This window comes from Amblyomma americanum, chromosome 6, assembly GCF_052857255.1.
Source record: "Amblyomma americanum isolate KBUSLIRL-KWMA chromosome 6, ASM5285725v1, whole genome shotgun sequence".
Lineage (NCBI taxonomy): Eukaryota > Metazoa > Arthropoda > Arachnida > Ixodida > Ixodidae > Amblyomma > Amblyomma americanum.
This window is the reverse complement of record NC_135502.1, coordinates 191,169,942-191,187,120: the sequence shown is the minus strand read 5'-3', so window position 1 is coordinate 191,187,120 and position 17,179 is coordinate 191,169,942. Positions and strand designations below refer to the sequence as shown.

The window sequence follows — 17,179 nt, the reverse complement described above, 5'->3', positions numbered from 1 at the left end:
TAGTTTTATCGGCCCCTTCTTCCTTTCCTTTTCCTGGCCCAGTCGCTAGCAGGAGGCCAGTAGAGCGTTAATAAGGGGCATGACCAGCGCATTGTTTTTTTTTTTTTTGGCAGTTCCCTAGCAGGGGTTTCACATAGCAGCGCTAGAGAGAATGACGAAGTGGCTTTACTGAGACAGTAATAGAGAGCAAGGGACGGGATTTTTTTTTTTTTTTCGCCACCGCGGGCATCTGCCATAGATACCGAAGGACGTGAACTGGGACAGCGGAAATAAACCACAGCAGGCAGAATGCAGACACGAAATAAAATAGGTGAGCGGACGGTAATATCGACAGAAACTATTCACACAGCAATAAATACGTACGCGGCGTATCAAGGTGCACCTAATGTAGGCGGCGCGTGCTGCATTCACTTGCGCGCCCAGCGCCGCATTTACCCCCACAAAACTGGGCGCGCGCGCGCGCGTGACTTGTGCAATGATGTTATTTACAAGCGCGAGCCCGCGGAAGACGCCAGGGCCATGGCTTTCAACAACTCACCTCGTTTTCCAGCAGCTGCGAAACGCAGTGTTCGAGAGAGAGGGACCGGCCGGGTTCGGAGCTCGGTTTCGTGCGCCCGTGGCCAAAGCAAACATTTGGGTGGTCCTGAGAAGGACCGTTGTGATGCGTTGCTGCGGCGGCGGCGGCGGCGCCAAGTGCCGGGCGCCACTGCGCTCTAGGCGCGCTCGCCGCGGATGCGCCTCGCCAGCTGGATATCCTTCGGCATGATGGTGACGCGCTTGGCGTGGATCGCGCACAGGTTGGTGTCCTCGAAGAGACCGACCAGGTATGCCTCGCTGGCCTCCTGAAGTGCCATGACGGCCGAGCTCTGGAAGCGCAGGTCGGTCTTGAAGTCCTGAGCGATTTCTCTCACCAGGCGCTGGAAGGGCAGCTTGCGGATGAGAAGTTCGGTCGATTTTTGGTATCGGCGAATTTCACGAAGTGCCACGGTGCCAGGCCTATATCTGTGAGGCTTCTTCACGCCTCCGGTAGCTGGCGCACTCTTACGAGCAGCCTTTGTGGCCAGCTGCTTGCGGGGGGCCTTGCCACCGGTGCTCTTGCGCGCGGTTTGCTTCGTGCGAGCCATGGTGCCGGACGCGGACGCTGGTAACGGACGGACTGCCTTCGGAGACGGGCGGCGAGAGACTGTGTTCCGCGCCGCGCGGCGGCGCTGCTCCCTCGCGCCCTCTCTGCGACCCGATTGGTCCCCGCTGACGGACCGATAGCTTCCCTCCGTTCTGCGGCGGCCGCCAGAATGCTGGAAATACTACTTTTCGAGCGCGCGTTGGTTTCGCGCCTGGCAAAGGTGAGACAAGTGGGTGTGGAACCGTGGTCTAGCGCAAGATTACGGTGCGCCTATCCTTTAGGTTTGCCCGCACAGCAAAAGCAGCCCTCTGGCAGGAGCCGGGCGTACGCGGCAGCGTCGACTTTGCCACCACACCAGGGTGTCGACGCGGTTGCGGGTCGTTCCGTGTGGCGTTAGCGCACTGCAACGAGCTTGTCTTCTTGGACATACCGGGCAATGAGTCTTTCGAAAAGAAAGGCGAAGCTACTAGCGCGACAGCAAGCAATGAATGCTCCGGGAGACATTCTGAGTATAGAACTGAACTTTAGTTGAGGAGGAGAAAGTAATTATTTTCGCTGTTTGTTGGCTCATTTCAATAGGCAAAGGAAGGAGGCAGCAACCAAAATTGTTAAGTGCACTGCGGTCGGCATGAGCGAATGAATGTGAGAGGCGAGTGTAAAGATTAAAGTGGTGGCGTGCAATTTTATAAAAGGCACTTTTTCTCCCTGCCCAGGCACTGTGGCTGCTTTCCCAAGCTTGGATGTGGATACCTTACAGTGTGTCGCCGCCGCATGCCTGAAAAGCACGTGCCGTTACTGGTGTAGAACAGACTGTCGCGCGTGTAAAAAAAAAGCGGCGATTGTTGGCCGAGTTAGGCCGCATTACTGGAAAGCAATCATAGAAGGTTCAACGCCAGCGGAGAAGACAAAAGTGCGGAGCAAAACGAAGACCCACTACTTCTCACAGCCGCCTGCGAAGTTCATGCGCTTCGCTGGATAGGTATGCGCACAACGCTATCAGTTAGAGGCTTTCTTGTCTTGGAGACAAAGAGCAACGGGATTGCGAAAAAAAAAAAAAACTCCCCGGGCGCCAAGCTCGCAAACCACCGCAAGAGATGAACCAATTTACTATTTACTGCACAGAAAGAACTGGGCACAGTGCAGTGCACGGAAGCCGCGCATAAATGCCTAAAAGCTCTCCTGCATCTGCGGGACAATATGCTTCGAGTACTAGGCAGGCAAGGTTAGTGAGCAAGAGCAGCGCGCGTAAAGAATGCATCCCATCTCTCCGTAATTGAGGTGTACTTCCTGCGGTCACCTTAGAAACAAACGGAAGTGCATGCCTGGGTTAGATCAACTGACTGCGGCCAATTGAAAAAAATAGAAAGAAAAGTGCTTTATATCCACTGCCCTGTCGTTTTCCTTGCATAGCATAGGCCAGGATGTGCATATCTGTAGGGGCCCGCGTAGAATAGCGCTCTGCTACGGCCGCACCGCAACGAAATTTGCGGGCACAGTTCCGACGCTTCTAGCTTGCAAACCAAAAATAATAACAAAAAATAACAAAAATTCGCGCAGGACGTCTACCGGCCTGGGTGCGAGCCCCCATTAAAGCGCCCAACGCTTGCCACGCAACGGAATACTTGAGGCCCGGAGCTGAGCTGCTCCTCCCTCCCTGCCAACGCAACACAGTCGGCGCAGCGCGGGGCTGCGGCGCCCCCTTCGTGTCGCCTGCGCAAGTATACCCGCCTCCGAGACAGCAGAGTCCGCGTCGCGCAGTCGACTGCTGCTGCCGCGCGAAGCAAAAACCGACTCGGGTAAATGATGAATACGTGGATTTTTCCCGCGGCGCTTTTTCACCCTGAGAGAGTTAGATTTTTTGCATAGTCGTTAGAAACTTTTCAGACGACTCCTTTACAGCAAGCAGAGAAAGAAAGCTATTCATGTCGGGTTCTGTGGCACAAAATATTGGCCTAAGGGAAAGGTTCAAGTCCAATTTTCCTCTTTACTGGAGACGACTGACTTTACACCTGTGCTCTTGTGTGCGCACTCCATTCTCAGGCGTTAGTAGGGAAGGTGGGTCCTCTCGTTTGTATTATTCCATTACATCCTTTCTTTGCAATGAGGCTCCCACACAGATCCTGCATATTCCAGTTTCCATGGGAGAAGTGCTTTTGCACGCTATTATTCACAGGTACGTTTCGGTGTCTGTACTGCCTGTCAAAAACTCACGAATTGAACCTGCTCCAACAATGTGGTCTCATAATAATAATTCACTGCAAGTGATCGTCGCAAACACAAATTGGACAGCGACTGGGCAGTCGGAGGCAATAACGCTTCCTATGAATTTGGACAACTGTCTGTAGCGGTGCACCAGTGGGATGGTAAATCATCTAATTTTACTCATAACTGGGGAGAAAAAAAAAATGACTCAAGACTAAAGAGGCATTCGGCGGCTCATCCCACCCTGCAGGTTCCTTAAAGTCGACTGTGACGAGAACGTCCGCACCGTCGTGTACAAAAAGTTAAGTCCCCCCAGCATTACAATGTTGTTCCAGGTCAGCGGAACACGCTACAGAACCAATCATTGAGTCACTTGGAATGCAGACAACCAAGCTGTGTGCTTCTTTTCCCCCTTTTCACTTGAGGCAGGGGCTGTTCGCGTGCTGCAATGGTTTGCAATTTGTCCGTCCCGTTCATTCCTGTGTTTTTTATCTGGAGTTACACTCTGGAAGCCCAATTTGACGAACAAAGGCCTATTCAGGAAACGAAACACGATGCTCCATTTCGCACGTCTCTCGGCCAGGTGTGTTTACCTCCAGGTTTCAGATTATGAGAGGCGCTCTGCATACAAGGAATGGCTGCAAGTCGTCCAATTTTTTTTCTTTGACGCGCGCACGGCTGCTGAAATTCGCCAACAGTGTTTCTGCCACAGACATGTAAAGCTGACTAGCACAGCCTTATGGCACACTTGGGCTCAATAATGTGATAGCATTACCTGGCCACATGTCCTGCAGGCAAGAAAGCGCCCCACATTTACGATAGAGAAAAACTGTAACGGTTTTGGACCAAACGCAATGCAGTGCAATCATTACACCGCCTTGAATATTTCGATTCGGAACGCAGCTCTGCGCCGATGAGTTGGGTAAACTTGGTGCGGGAGAAGAAAAAAACAAAAAAACTCGCCGCCGCTGTCACGTTGGGAGTAGGAACTGTAATTGGCTACTTTATAATGCCCTTCATTTCACAAAAAAATTTCAACGCAGAACACGATGGGCCAAAAAATAAAGAGGGACCTTCGCATCTCCGCTCTTAACCAGACTTCGGCGAATCGTTCTGTTTGCATTTCCCCCCCCCCCTTTTTTTTTAAGCGGTAGCCAACATTATCAGTCGCTCTTTCCGCGACATTCAAACGAGCTGTGATCATTTCGCAGGCGGACACGAGTGATGCGCAACTGCGAAGCTCTGCATTTCGCATACCCTACTTGTTGTTGCACGCACTACGGCACAAAGTCGAGCATACCTGACCCCGAATTCCATGAGGCCCCGCATTTAAAGCGAAAAAAAAAAAACTGTGCTCTTCTGGAACGGTCACCTCTCGAACACCGCCTCACTTGAATCCCAGACGGTCAATGCAGAAAGACTTTGCAAATTCGAGCACACACTTTGTTTTACTCCGTCCACTGCGTTTGACAGTGACTGACTAGGCAAACAGCGAGCATGCTCCCTCGGACGACACTCACAGTACTGACTGCACGCGCTACTGCACAGAGTCAAGAACGGAACTGCTTACCTGAGACCACTCCTGGTTGCCGTTCGGTCGTGATCCGCTCGCTGTGGCAGGCCGCAAGGAAAGGAAAAACGGATGCAGAAAACGGTAGCAAAACAAAGGGGAGAGAGGGACACACGAGAACCGGAGCTCTGGTTCGCATGACCAGCGGCTGCCCATGCAGCAGTTGGGTAGCCCTAAAGAGGGCTGTTTTTCGCGAGAAGGGTGCTTGCACGACGCCGAAGTCCAGACGGCACACGGTGGACGGACTAGCCTCCGAAGCCGTACAGAGTGCGGCCCTGACGCTTCAGCGCGTAGACCACATCCATGGCGGTGACAGTCTTGCGCTTAGCGTGCTCCGTGTACGTGACGGCGTCCCGGATCACATTCTCGAGGAACACTTTCAACACGCCGCGGGTCTCCTCGTAGATCAGGCCCGAGATGCGCTTGACACCGCCTCGGCGCGCCAGACGACGGATGGCGGGCTTGGTGATGCCCTGGATGTTGTCTCGCAATACCTTGCGATGGCGCTTCGCGCCTCCCTTGCCGAGTCCCTTGCCACCTTTTCCGCGACCAGACATGATGGTGCCGACGACGAAGTGTACACTCCGAGGCGAGAACGGGGAATGATGGTGTTACGCTCGGCGGCCTGTGGTGCTGGCAGCGCGAAGCCGCCATTCGCTGCGGCGCCTCGACCAATGAGAGTCCGCCTCCGCAAGCGCCGGCTCGCTAGCACTACTGAGCCCTCTCGGAGGGCTGCCGCGCCGCCAGCAAGGTAGCCAAAACGACCGCATCAAGGCGCACACGTAAACAACCAAGCAACGCGAAGACTGCCCCATTCTGCATCACGCGACCCCCCACCGCGCAAGAAAAAAAAAACGGAAATAGCAAACAATGGAAAACGAAGCGCACCTCCTATACTTCGCAATAGTGGCTGTATAACCGATATTTGGTCATGCCTGCTCCGTTTGCATGGAAAAAAAAAAAATACTTGATGCCTAGTCGTTGCTGCTGTCAGTCTTTTTTTTTTTCGTGCGTGCCTGCGTTGCAAGCAAACAGGTGCGCGTGGTTTCTGTTTGCTGCCCCCCCCCCCCCACTGGCAGGGGAGAGTTTACACCGTTAAATCGCGCGCCCCTTAAAGACACACCAAGGACACCGTCATTGCTGGCGCTACCAACAATTAGCGGGTTTCGCGACTTGTGAAGCTGCAGAAGCGGTTTTTTTTTTTTTGTCCTCAAAACCTGCCCGTTCTCAAAACGTGCATTGCTAAGGGGAAATTAAGCACTCACTTATCGTGTGTGTGTGTCCCCAACTTCCCGCACACACTTCACCGTGTCCGTGACCACATCGGAGCGGGCCCTTGAGAGGGCGACTACGGCCGTTCGCGGCGCACGTACCTCGCTCCCCCTCCTCTCCCGGTCGCCAGGATGCCGAGAAACGACCAGTTTCTCTTGCGGACTACATAGAAATACGTTTATCTCAAAAAGTAACCAATGCACAGCTTTAAAATTTTCCAGCCACATAGAACAAATGTCTCACCACCTCTCTTCCCACTTTCGGCTCGCTGGATCGAACCCGAGCTGTGCGAGCGTCGCTTTCAGTTTTCCGACCATTGCCAGGCTATTGTGCACACGCGCGATACGATAATCTGCTCGTGTTCGAGGACTTACTTGCTCTATCTGGCACGACAGCATCGGCCGCAAGAAGCCAAAGAAGGTACCAAACAGCTGCCAGCGTCGGAATTTTTCGCCGTTCTTACCGGGGAAAAAAAAAAAGAAAACAAAAACGCGGGCGCGCCGCACGCGCTGGGGGACACGCACATTACTAACGACACAGCAAATTGTGCTTGTAGCGCTTCATATTCTGCGAGTGCGCGCTCGCCCGGTGGCCAGTGTGAAGCGTGGCTTCTCTGCGGACTGATTTGCTACAGCTACGTCCGCCGCACTGTACTGCCCAGTTCTACGTCCTGCACATTGGTGTATGTAACCCTTACAGCTGTACGTAAGTACTTCCTCCCTCCCTTCGAATACCGCTGGCCAGATGGGGCACGCCACGGGTGGCAAACTGTTTTCCTTTCGAATTTCCTAAGAACAGACTGAGGGAACACAGTGGCCTCCCCGACGTCCGCAGGCACGTGTTGCGGCCACGAAACGATAACCTCTTCTTAAGGCCAAATATCCACACAAACCCAAACCGGGGGAATTCCGCAATAAATTACCTCCTGCCGTCACACTTAAGCAAGCATATAATAGGTAGAAGCTTCTTTTTTTTTTCTTCTCTCTTACGTGCTCATGCGGATGAGTATTCACATGCATACATACATATATATTTCCTTTACAGTTCTCCTACAACTAATTCGAAATATTGTTCTTTAACAATCTGGCTGTATTGCATGCTGCCTAAGCAAAACCGCTGCTATTTCAACCGCCTGATATCCATTTCTCGAGGCTACATGCTAATGAAGAAAACAACTTAAACAATCAAAACACAGAGAGAGAAAGGGGCCCGGAGCATCGCGCCGCTACCTGCAGACTCGACGATGCAAACACTTTGGTTGGCTCTGAAAAGAGCCGTTGAGGTTGTTGGGGGGGACGACTGGCGACGAGCGCGATGTGCCGCCTACTTGGAGCTGGTGTACTTGGTGACAGCCTTGGTGCCTTCGGACACGGCGTGCTTGGCCAGCTCGCCAGGCAGCAAGAGACGCACCGCAGTTTGGATCTCCCGGCTCGTGATGGTCGAGCGCTTGTTGTAGTGGGCCAGGCGAGAGGACTCGGCCGCGATGCGCTCGAAGATGTCGTTCACGAAGCTGTTCATGATGGACATGGCCTTGCTGGATACTCCAGTGTCCGGATGCACCTGCTTGAGCACCTTATAGATGTAGATGGAGAAGCTCTCCTTCCTGCGGCGCTTCTTCTTCTTCTTGTCGGTTGCGCGCACATTCTTCTGCGCCTTTCCGGCCTTCTTCACGGCCTTTCCCGACGGTTGAGGGGGCATGACGATCAGTTACGACGGCGCTCGGGGAGACGGACGGTGTCGAAAGAACGCGCGCGCAGGGGCGCGCGGCGTTTTTATACTGGCACCGTGGTGTTCAAGCGACCGGAGCCAGGCCGCCGCGCGATTGGTCGACGCGTCGCGGCCTCCTCACCCTCCCTCCAGCGCTCCCGTCGCGGTATCGCGGCGCGCGGGGAGATGATCGTCGACCTCCGTAGGGAGAAATCGTGTTTCTCGTGCCCTCTCCTGTTTACCCGAGCGCTCCCTTCGCGGCATCGAGTCCGCCTGTTCCCGTGTCCCAGAGTTTCCTTTTTTTCTTTTAGTTTTTCTTTTTTTCCATTACGTCATAGCCTAGCTCAGGCCCACTCCCCGTGGCCTGTGTGCCATGGCCCCTCCAGCCCCCTGACCATCGGCACCCCTACCATCTGAACCATGGCGGACGAAGAAGATGCCCTCCACATGCTCGATGAGGATGGCATCCGAAACGCCCTCCATCGTCACAGGCGAATAAACAGCTTCGGGTGCTCCCGCAGCCTGCGAAAACTGATCACTGAAGCGAACGCCACCCTTCAGCGCCAAGGAGAAGCGGCCCGCCTGGTCACTGCGATGCAGAGGACCCCTCCACCTGGCGACGCACCCGCAATCGCCAGCACATCCTCGGTGAATGCGGCCAGCGGCCAGGAAGCAAGCAAAGGTGGATGCGCTGAAACCTTTGTAACACCGCCGCCACCGCGGCTACGACGATTTGACAGCATCACACCTGTCATCATCAGCCGTAGCGAAGCAGCCCACGGCTCAGCCCTGCTCTCAACCAAGCCGAGTACAGCTGACGCGGCGTGTCAACACGATGACACCCAGACATGCCTGGATTCCCAAAATCCAGCCATTCCAGAAGCAGACAGCAATGTGCTCCCCGCTCCTGCCGCCACAACAAACCCCGCCCCGGCCGAAGCATTCACAGAGGCAGACTACGAACGTGCTGCTCTCGCCTACGCAGAAAAAAGAGCCAGTGCCCCTCCGGCCAGGCGGCTCCCCACTCCCCCTCCCGCGGAGCCCGACAGAGCGACAGCGAAGGGGCTTGGCGCCGCAGTACAAAAGCCAGCGAGGAATGCCCCAAGACGCCGCATACAAACCACCGCAGCGGCTCCCCTGGCTCCTGCCGCTCAGCCGTCGGCAGCGCGCTTCACCGCAGCACCACCACAACAGGGAAAGAAGTCGGGCATCGCCACCGTTCTTTACTATCCCGTGGACAGGATGGCCAACTATCTAAAGCCAACAAGAGACGCCATCGCCGCTCAACTGTCCAAACTACCGGGGGTGAAAGCTGTGCGTGTGAATTTCCGCCGGAACGTGGTCGCCGTGGACGCGCACGCATCTGCCGACCTCGACCCACTCCTCGGCATCACCACCATCTGCGACATCAAGGTCCGAGCCAAGGAGGCCGGCGGCAACAGCTGCACCGGTCGAGTGTTTCGCGTGGACCGCGCGCTCTCGACCGAGGACATCATGTCGGGCATCGAGTGCAAGGTGCCGGTGCTAGCCTGCACGAGAAGCGGAAACGACATCATACTCCGCTTCGCGGGCACCCACCCACCCGAAGAGGTCTCCCTCTTCAAACTGCGCCGCCCCGTCCGCGCCCGACTACCGAGGCCGCTCCAATGCCTGCAGTGCGGTGTCATCGGCCATGCCACTGCTGTGTGTACCGCAAAGCCGAGGTGCCTCCGCTGTGGACGCGATCACCACAAGTCCCGATGTGACTCACCCCGGCCGCGATGCATTAACTGCAACGGCACGCACACATCAACCGAGCCGCGCTGCCCCCGTTGGCAACAAGAACGCAAAGTGGCCGTCCTCCTGGCGTCATCGCATCAGCCCATGTCTCGCCGTGACGCTCGCCGTGCAGTTACTGCAAAACAAACCTCTGCTGCATTTTCAAGCCAGACAGCTCCTGCGGATTCAACCAAAAAGGGCCCCCCTGCACCAACACAGCAGGACCTTACGCTTGCTGACACCCTGCCCAATAGACCAGCGGCAAAAACGGGAAGCAATACCGACATCGAAGCACACTGTGAACCGGCGACGGAAGTCACTGTGACTCCAATTGGAAGTGTCACTGCACGCAACTGTGCCCCAGCGCTCCCGCATACCGCTCGGTCTTTCCGTGACGTGGTTGTAGGGAGGAAGCCAGACAGCGCACCTATCGCTCAGCTCGACCAGCGTGATGCTGTCATCGCCGCGCTTGCCGCTGCCGTTCGTGCCCTCATCGAGGAATTGCCCAGCGCATCTCCGGCCCGCCAGTTATGTGCAGCTGCACTTGCAGCACAGCAAGCTCTGAACCATCATGGCTAGAAACAGTCGCGTCAACCGGCCGCGTGTGTTGCAGTGGAACTGCTGCCATCTACGCCGCCGTCAACCTGAGCTAGCAGCCATGCTACCTCTACAAAAGTACGACGTCATCGCGCTACAAGAGACTTACACGCGCGCAGAGGACCTCGTACTTCCCGGATACTTGGGCTACAGCAGCCCAACCGAGTGCGCGCTGGTGACCTGTGCTGACATTCCTTGCACCGACGCCGCACACCCACCTGGATCCCCTCGGGCAGCTATATATGTCCGTGCATCTTTTGCGCACCATGTAGTGCCTACTGCAGACCTCACCGGTGGCCCCGTCGAGTGTGTTGCCGTCACAGTGCGACTCGGGGGAACTGACACCACCGTTGCAAGTGTCTATGTGCGGCCTGGATACCCGTGGGACGCACGGCTCATCGTTCGTCTCACTCAACGAATCAAGCAAAACCTACTCATTTGTGGTGACTTCAACTGTCGCCATGTTGAGTGGGGTTCCCGCACCTCATCCAGACAGGGATGTGACGTGCTAGACGCTATTCGCGCTGCGGGACTGAACCTGTTGAACACAGGTAGTCCAACGTTTGTGCGTCCGAGCTGCACTCCTACAGCTATCGACCTCAGCGTGGCTTCCCCAGATTGTGTCTACGACTGGTCTACGCACCCCGATACTGCAGGATCAGACCACCTGCCTATTGACATCTTGCCACGAACTGAACGCCCTGCGGACAAAGTGACATACAGTGTAGTGCAGTGGTCGCGCTTCCGCGAGCTATGTGAGCAAAATCCATGTGAACCACATAACTTCTTCGATCACATTGCCGCCTGTGCGAGTGGTGCCACAATACGCTGTGCTGTGCTCCCCGGAACACCTGTGCCAGACATCAAACTCTTGAACCTGCGTGCTGCGCGTCGAAGGGCTCAACGCCGTGCACGGCGCACGAACAAGCCCGCACACTGGACTATCTACAAGCGTCTGGATGCTGCGTGCCTGCGTCACGCCAAACGGCTGCGTCGTCGCAGCTGGATTTCAGTGTGTCGTGCCCTGGACGAACCCCGTGCTCAGGCTCGCGGCTGGCGGATTCTTTCATCAATGCTGCACTCCAAAGCACCACGCTTCCCTGCCCTTTCCATAGCGGTGGCTAAAGGGATAGATGCTCTTGCGCTGGCCGACCTCCTCGCTGAACACTTTGTCCCCACTCTGGTGAGTGACACGCCCATCGCCTCCATCTTTTCTGTTTCTCCATTCGTACCTTTCGTATGGTTCTCGCGCGAATTTCATGCCCTGTGCACTGAGCCTTTCACAACGCACGAGCTGGATGTCGCGCTCGAACACAAGCGCAAGCGGCGAAGTGCCCCAGGTTCAGATCAAGTCACTCACCAGATGCTGAGGAATTTAAATTGTAACCAACGTCAGCGCCTGCTTGAAGCTTACAATGAAGTATTTGCAACCGGAGATGTCCCCCAGTCCTGGCGCACTGCCATCGTTATTCCTGTCCTGAAGCCGGGCAAGCCTTCTGCAAACATCAACTCTTACAGGCCGATATCTCTCACCTCAGTCCCAGGGAAAACGATGGAATATATGGCACTGAAGCGGCTTCAATGGATGGCAGACGTGAGAGGTGCACTGGCACCAGAACAAAGCGGATTCCGCCATTCCCGATGCACCGCCGACTGCATAGCGGAAATATCGGCCTTCTTAGAGGAAGCAAAATATAAGAAGCAGGCTGCCTACCTCGTCCTCCTCGACATTCAGAGCGCTTTTGACTCGCTCGCCCACGCATCTATACTTGATGCTCTGGTAAACATAGGCGTGGCTGAGAATTTATACCGCTATGTCAAATCGTTTCTCTCAGGCAGAACAATGCGTGTGAAAGTTGGTGGCTCGCTCAGCACACCCCGCCACATCACCAAGGGCGTTCCGCAGGGCAGTGTTCTTAGTCCCTTCTTATTTAATATCGTGCTGGCTAACATCCCGAACATTATCCCTCGTTCCCTTCTGTATCAGGTGCGCGTCAGCATATATGCTGACGACATAGCCCTCTACTGCAGTGGCCCCACACTGTCTGGTCGTACAGTTAGAGCGCAGTTGCAACATGCACTAGAATGTGTCGGAGAATATCTCTCCACCGTGGGGCTCAGCTTGTCAACTTCCAAAACGGAGGCCCTCGTGCTCCACCCCCGTCCTGCTGCATGGAAACTTATACCCAACCTGCAGCTAAAAGGGGTGCCCCTTCCGTGGAAAAAAAGTGCCCGCTATCTTGGACTCGTTATCGACGCGCAGCTCACCTGGCGGCCAGCTGTAGCTAAACTGCGGAAAGAGGCGAGCCAAGTGGCCGATGTGGCTAACCGACTACAAGCCAAAGGAGAAGGCTGCTCCCCAGAGCTGGCATACCGGTTCTACAACGGGATAGCGGTACCTAAGCTCCTGTACGCTCTACCGCTCGTCGACCTGCGCCCCAGCCTGTGGCGCGCCATCGACGTAGACCAACGCGCTGCGATCCGCCGTTTTATGCGCCTGCCGCGCTGGTCGCAAGTACCTGCCACCTATGCAGAAGCTGCCACATGGCCGATCTCTCTCCGGGCACAACTAACAGCCCTCAACACTGTCGAGCGCATGCAAAGAGCTCCGGGAACTTCGCAACTCCTCAGCCGACTGTCCGAAGCCCGCCACTCGCACATGGGCCGCGCAGCACAGCTGTTTGGCGCGCACATCGCCCGACCGCCCTCTAGCTGCAGCCCGGCACTTCCGCCCCACCTGCGCGCCCCGCTCAGCATCCAGACCGTCATCCCAGGCGTGCGATCCAAGAAAGACACACCCGTCTGCGCGCTACAGCAAGAAACCGCTGCGCTTCTCCACGAGGATTGCAGCGGCCGAGTAGAAATATATACCGACGGATCCGTGCTGGAAGGAGGCGCATCAGCGGCTGCCGCATGTGTAGTCCCTTCTCTCGGCATCGCCAGGCAGAGCCGCCTCACATGCAGTGCCTCGTCCACAACCGCAGAAGTTGCCGCCCTGCACTTGGCAGCTGATCTCATCCTGGAGACACCAGACCTCTCTCCAGCTGTCGTCCTCAGTGACTCCAAGGCTGCGCTCACCACGCTGCGGAGGTCGCACCATACACTGCCCATGTATGCCAACCTGGACAACAAGCTACGCCAGGCACGAGCACTCGGCCGCGACGTTCTGCTCCAATGGCTCCCGTCCCACGTCGGAATCAGCGGCAACGAGCAGGCTGACCAACTGGCCAAGCAAGCTCACGCCGACGGCACACCGGAGTGCACTGCAATATCCCCCCTCGATGTGGCCCGGCACAACATCAAAGCCCGCATCGTCGCACAACACCCGGATGCCAGAGTAGCCGCAGGCAAAGCACCGAAGCCCATAAGCTCCCGTGACTTCGATCTCATTGACCGGACCACCCTCCTTAGGATGCGCATAGGCTGCGTCTGGACAGCCGAGCGCATGCATCGTCTACGAGGCGCAGCCAGCCCCATGTGCAAAGACTGTGGAGAAGTGGAAACGCTCGATCACCTCCTCTCAAAATGTCCTGCCCTCAAGAAGCACAGAGAAGTGCTGGAGGCAAGCTACAGACGCCTGGCCCTACCCTGCGAGAGCGCACAACAACTGCTTTTCCCAGCCGGCCCGCGCGAGAAAACGCGACGCGCCTTCGGGGCTCTGCTCCAATATGTACGAGATGCCCAACTGCTGGAGCGGTTTTAACCTCCCCCTCCCTGGCGGATATCCCCTACAAACCGCACCTTTTGAAGTGCCGCACAGTTACGTCAGATGGTGATGGGTAACGGTAACTGTCTACCAAGATTATCGACTCAGGCCTGCTGCCCCGCATTCCATGCTCGGTAAACACGCCGCTTGCCGGCATTCACGCGCACATCCAGCCACCTCCCTATTGGCCGAGAGACCTGCGCCTCCCTGCGGTCCGCGCGCTTCCAAACCACGCCCCTCGCTCTCTCAGTCGGCTCTGTCTCCCAGTCGAGTGCGCATCGGCGCTCTGCTCTTGGCGCGGCCTCCCCCTCCCGGCCCGAATACGCGAAGACGGGAATCGCGACTGCGCATCTGCGAACTCTACTTTCTCCCACTATCCTGTTCCTCCTACCCTCCCCCTGCGCGGCGCAACGACCATTTCCTCACCTGAAAGAGAGAAATTACCGCACGCGTCGTGCTCCCCCCAATTTCTTATTCCTTTCCCCAAGAACATCCATCTCTCTCTCTCTCGCGGCGCGCTCTCGAGGTTCGTAGTATCAAGCAGCAGCCCGTTCCTGTCTGTTCTCGCACGCGGCGTTCCCCGTTCTTTCTCGAGCGTACAACAGAAGTCACCATGTCAGGTCGCGGAAAAGGAGGCAAGGCCAAGGGCAAGAGCAAGACCCGCTCGAGCCGCGCGGGACTGCAGTTCCCCGTGGGTCGAATTCACCGTCTCTTGCGTAAGGGCAACTACGCGGAGCGCGTCGGAGCGGGCGCCCCCGTTTACCTGGCCGCCGTCCTCGAATACCTGGCCGCCGAGGTGCTCGAGCTGGCGGGCAACGCTGCTCGGGACAACAAGAAGACCAGAATCATTCCGCGCCACCTGCAGCTGGCCATCCGAAACGACGAGGAGCTGAACAAGCTGCTCTCGGGAGTTACCATCGCCCAGGGCGGCGTCTTGCCCAACATCCAGGCCGTGTTGCTCCCCAAGAAGACCGAGAAGAAGGCGTGAGCGGTCTACCGCACGTCTGTGGAGGCGCGCCCGCCGCATCAGCAGCGCCCAACTAACGGTCCTTATCAGGACCAACCAACTGCCTGCCACGGCGGGGCCTCGCTGTGTGATACCTTTGGGTTTTGTTTTTTTTATTTGCTCTGGACCGCTGCGTCCCTCTCACGCTGGCTGTTTTTTCAAAGTGTTTGCCTCACTGCGCGCCGCACACAGGTTGGCTTTTATTTAGTTTTATCGGCCCCTTCTTCCTTTCCTTTTCCTGGCCCAGTCGCTAGCAGGAGGCCAGTAGAGCGTTAATAAGGGGCATGACCAGCGCATTGTTTTTTTTTTTGGCAGTTCCCTAGCAGGGGTTTCACATAGCAGCGCTAGAGAGAATGACGAAGTGGCTTTACTGAGACAGTAATAGAGAACAAGGGACGGGATTTTTTTTTTTTTTTTCGCCACCGCGGGCATCTGCCATAGATACCGAAGGACGTGAACTGGGACAGCGGAAATAAGCCACAGCAGGCAGAATGCAGACACGAAATAAAATAGGTGAGCGGACGGTAATATCGACAGAAACTATTCACACAGCAATAAATACGTACGCGGCGTATCAAGGTGCACCTAATGTAGGCGGCGCGTGCTGCATTCACTTGCGCGCCCAGCGCCGCATTTACCCCCACAAAACTGGGCGCGCGCGCGTGACTTGTGCAATGATGTTATTTACAAGCGCGAGCCCGCGGAAGACGCCAGGGCCATGGCTTTCAACAACTCACCTCGTTTTCCAGCAGCTGCGAAACGCAGTGTTCGAGAGAGAGGGACCGGCCGGGTTCGGAGCTCGGTTTCGTGCGCCCGTGGCCAAAGCAAACATTTGGGTGGTCCTGAGAAGGACCGTTGTGATGCGTTGCTGCGGCGGCGGCGGCGGCGCCAAGTGCCGGGCGCCACTGCGCTCTAGGCGCGCTCGCCGCGGATGCGCCTCGCCAGCTGGATATCCTTCGGCATGATGGTGACGCGCTTGGCGTGGATCGCGCACAGGTTGGTGTCCTCGAAGAGACCGACCAGGTATGCCTCGCTGGCCTCCTGAAGTGCCATGACGGCCGAGCTCTGGAAGCGCAGGTCGGTCTTGAAGTCCTGAGCGATTTCTCTCACCAGGCGCTGGAAGGGCAGCTTGCGGATGAGAAGTTCGGTCGATTTTTGGTATCGGCGAATTTCACGAAGTGCCACGGTGCCAGGCCTATATCTGTGAGGCTTCTTCACGCCTCCGGTAGCTGGCGCACTCTTACGAGCAGCCTTTGTGGCCAGCTGCTTGCGGGGGGCCTTGCCACCGGTGCTCTTGCGCGCGGTTTGCTTCGTGCGAGCCATGGTGCCGGACGCGGACGCTGGTAACGGACGGACTGCCTTCGGAGACGGGCGGCGAGAGACTGTGTTCCGCGCCGCGCGGCGGCGCTGCTCCCTCGCGCCCTCTCTCCGACCCGATTGGTCCCCGCTGACGGACCGATAGCTTCCCTCCGTTCTGCGGCGGCCGCCAGAATGCTGGAAATACTACTTTTCGAGCGCGCGTTGGTTTCGCGCCTGGCAAAGGTGAGACAAGTGGGTGTGGAACCGTGGTCTAGCGCAAGATTACGGTGCGCCTATCCTTTAGGTTTGCCCGCACAGCAAAAGCAGCCCTCTGGCAGGAGCCGGGCGTACGCGGCAGCGTCGACTTTGCCACCACACCAGGGTGTCGACGCGGTTGCGGGTCGTTCCGTGTGGCGTTAGCGCACTGCAACGAGCTTGTCTTCTTGGACATACCGGGCAATGAGTCTTTCGAAAAGAAAGGCGAAGCTACTAGCGCGACAGCAAGCAATGAATGCTCCGGGAGACATTCTGAGTATAGAACTGAACTTTAGTTGAGGAGGAGAAAGTAATTATTTTCGCTGTTTGTTGGCTCATTTCAATAGGCAAAGGAAGGAGGCAGCAACCAAAATTGTTAAGTGCACTGCGGTCGGCATGAGCGAATGAATGTGAGAGGCGAGTGTAAAGATTAAAGTGGTGGCGTGCAATTTTATAAAAGGCACTTTTTCTCCCTGCCCAGGCACTGTGGCTGCTTTCCCAAGCTTGGATGTGGATACCTTACAGTGTGTCGCCGCCGCATGCCTGAAAAGCACGTGCCGTTACTGGTGTAGAACAGACTGTCGCGCGTGTAAAAAAAAAGCGGCGATTGTTGGCCGAGTTAGGCCGCATTACTGGAAAGCAATCATAGAAGGTTCAACGCCAGCGGAGAAGACAAAAGTGCGG

General features: G+C 56.4%; 5 protein-coding genes across 5 annotated transcripts; 1 reads left to right on the top strand and 4 right to left on the bottom strand.

The window, feature by feature from the left end:
• Positions 1-713: 713 nt before the first annotated feature.
• On the bottom strand, positions 714-1,124 carry LOC144095652 (histone H3). Its single transcript, XM_077629321.1, has one exon. It carries the CDS (start codon positions 1,122-1,124, stop codon positions 714-716), a length of 411 nt encoding a protein of 136 aa, XP_077485447.1.
• A 3,707-nt stretch (positions 1,125-4,831) lies between these two features.
• On the bottom strand, positions 4,832-5,848 carry LOC144095121 (histone H4). The gene has a single exon (XM_077628919.1). It carries the CDS (start codon positions 5,450-5,452, stop codon positions 5,141-5,143), a length of 312 nt encoding a protein of 103 aa, XP_077485045.1. The 5' UTR covers positions 5,453-5,848; the 3' UTR covers positions 4,832-5,140.
• Positions 5,849-7,155: 1,307 nt separating this feature from the next.
• On the bottom strand, positions 7,156-7,872 carry LOC144095120 (histone H2B). Its single transcript, XM_077628918.1, has one exon. The coding sequence runs from the start codon at positions 7,863-7,865 to the stop codon at positions 7,491-7,493; it is 375 nt and encodes a 124-aa protein (XP_077485044.1). The 5' UTR covers positions 7,866-7,872; the 3' UTR covers positions 7,156-7,490.
• A 5,904-nt stretch (positions 7,873-13,776) lies between these two features.
• LOC144095118 (histone H2A-like) lies at positions 13,777-15,245 on the top strand. Its single transcript, XM_077628917.1, has one exon. The coding sequence runs from the start codon at positions 14,549-14,551 to the stop codon at positions 14,921-14,923; it is 375 nt and encodes a 124-aa protein (XP_077485043.1). The 5' UTR covers positions 13,777-14,548; the 3' UTR covers positions 14,924-15,245.
• A 608-nt stretch (positions 15,246-15,853) lies between these two features.
• Positions 15,854-16,264, bottom strand: LOC144095651 (histone H3). The gene has a single exon (XM_077629320.1). It carries the CDS (start codon positions 16,262-16,264, stop codon positions 15,854-15,856), a length of 411 nt encoding a protein of 136 aa, XP_077485446.1.
• Positions 16,265-17,179: the final 915 nt, after the last annotated feature.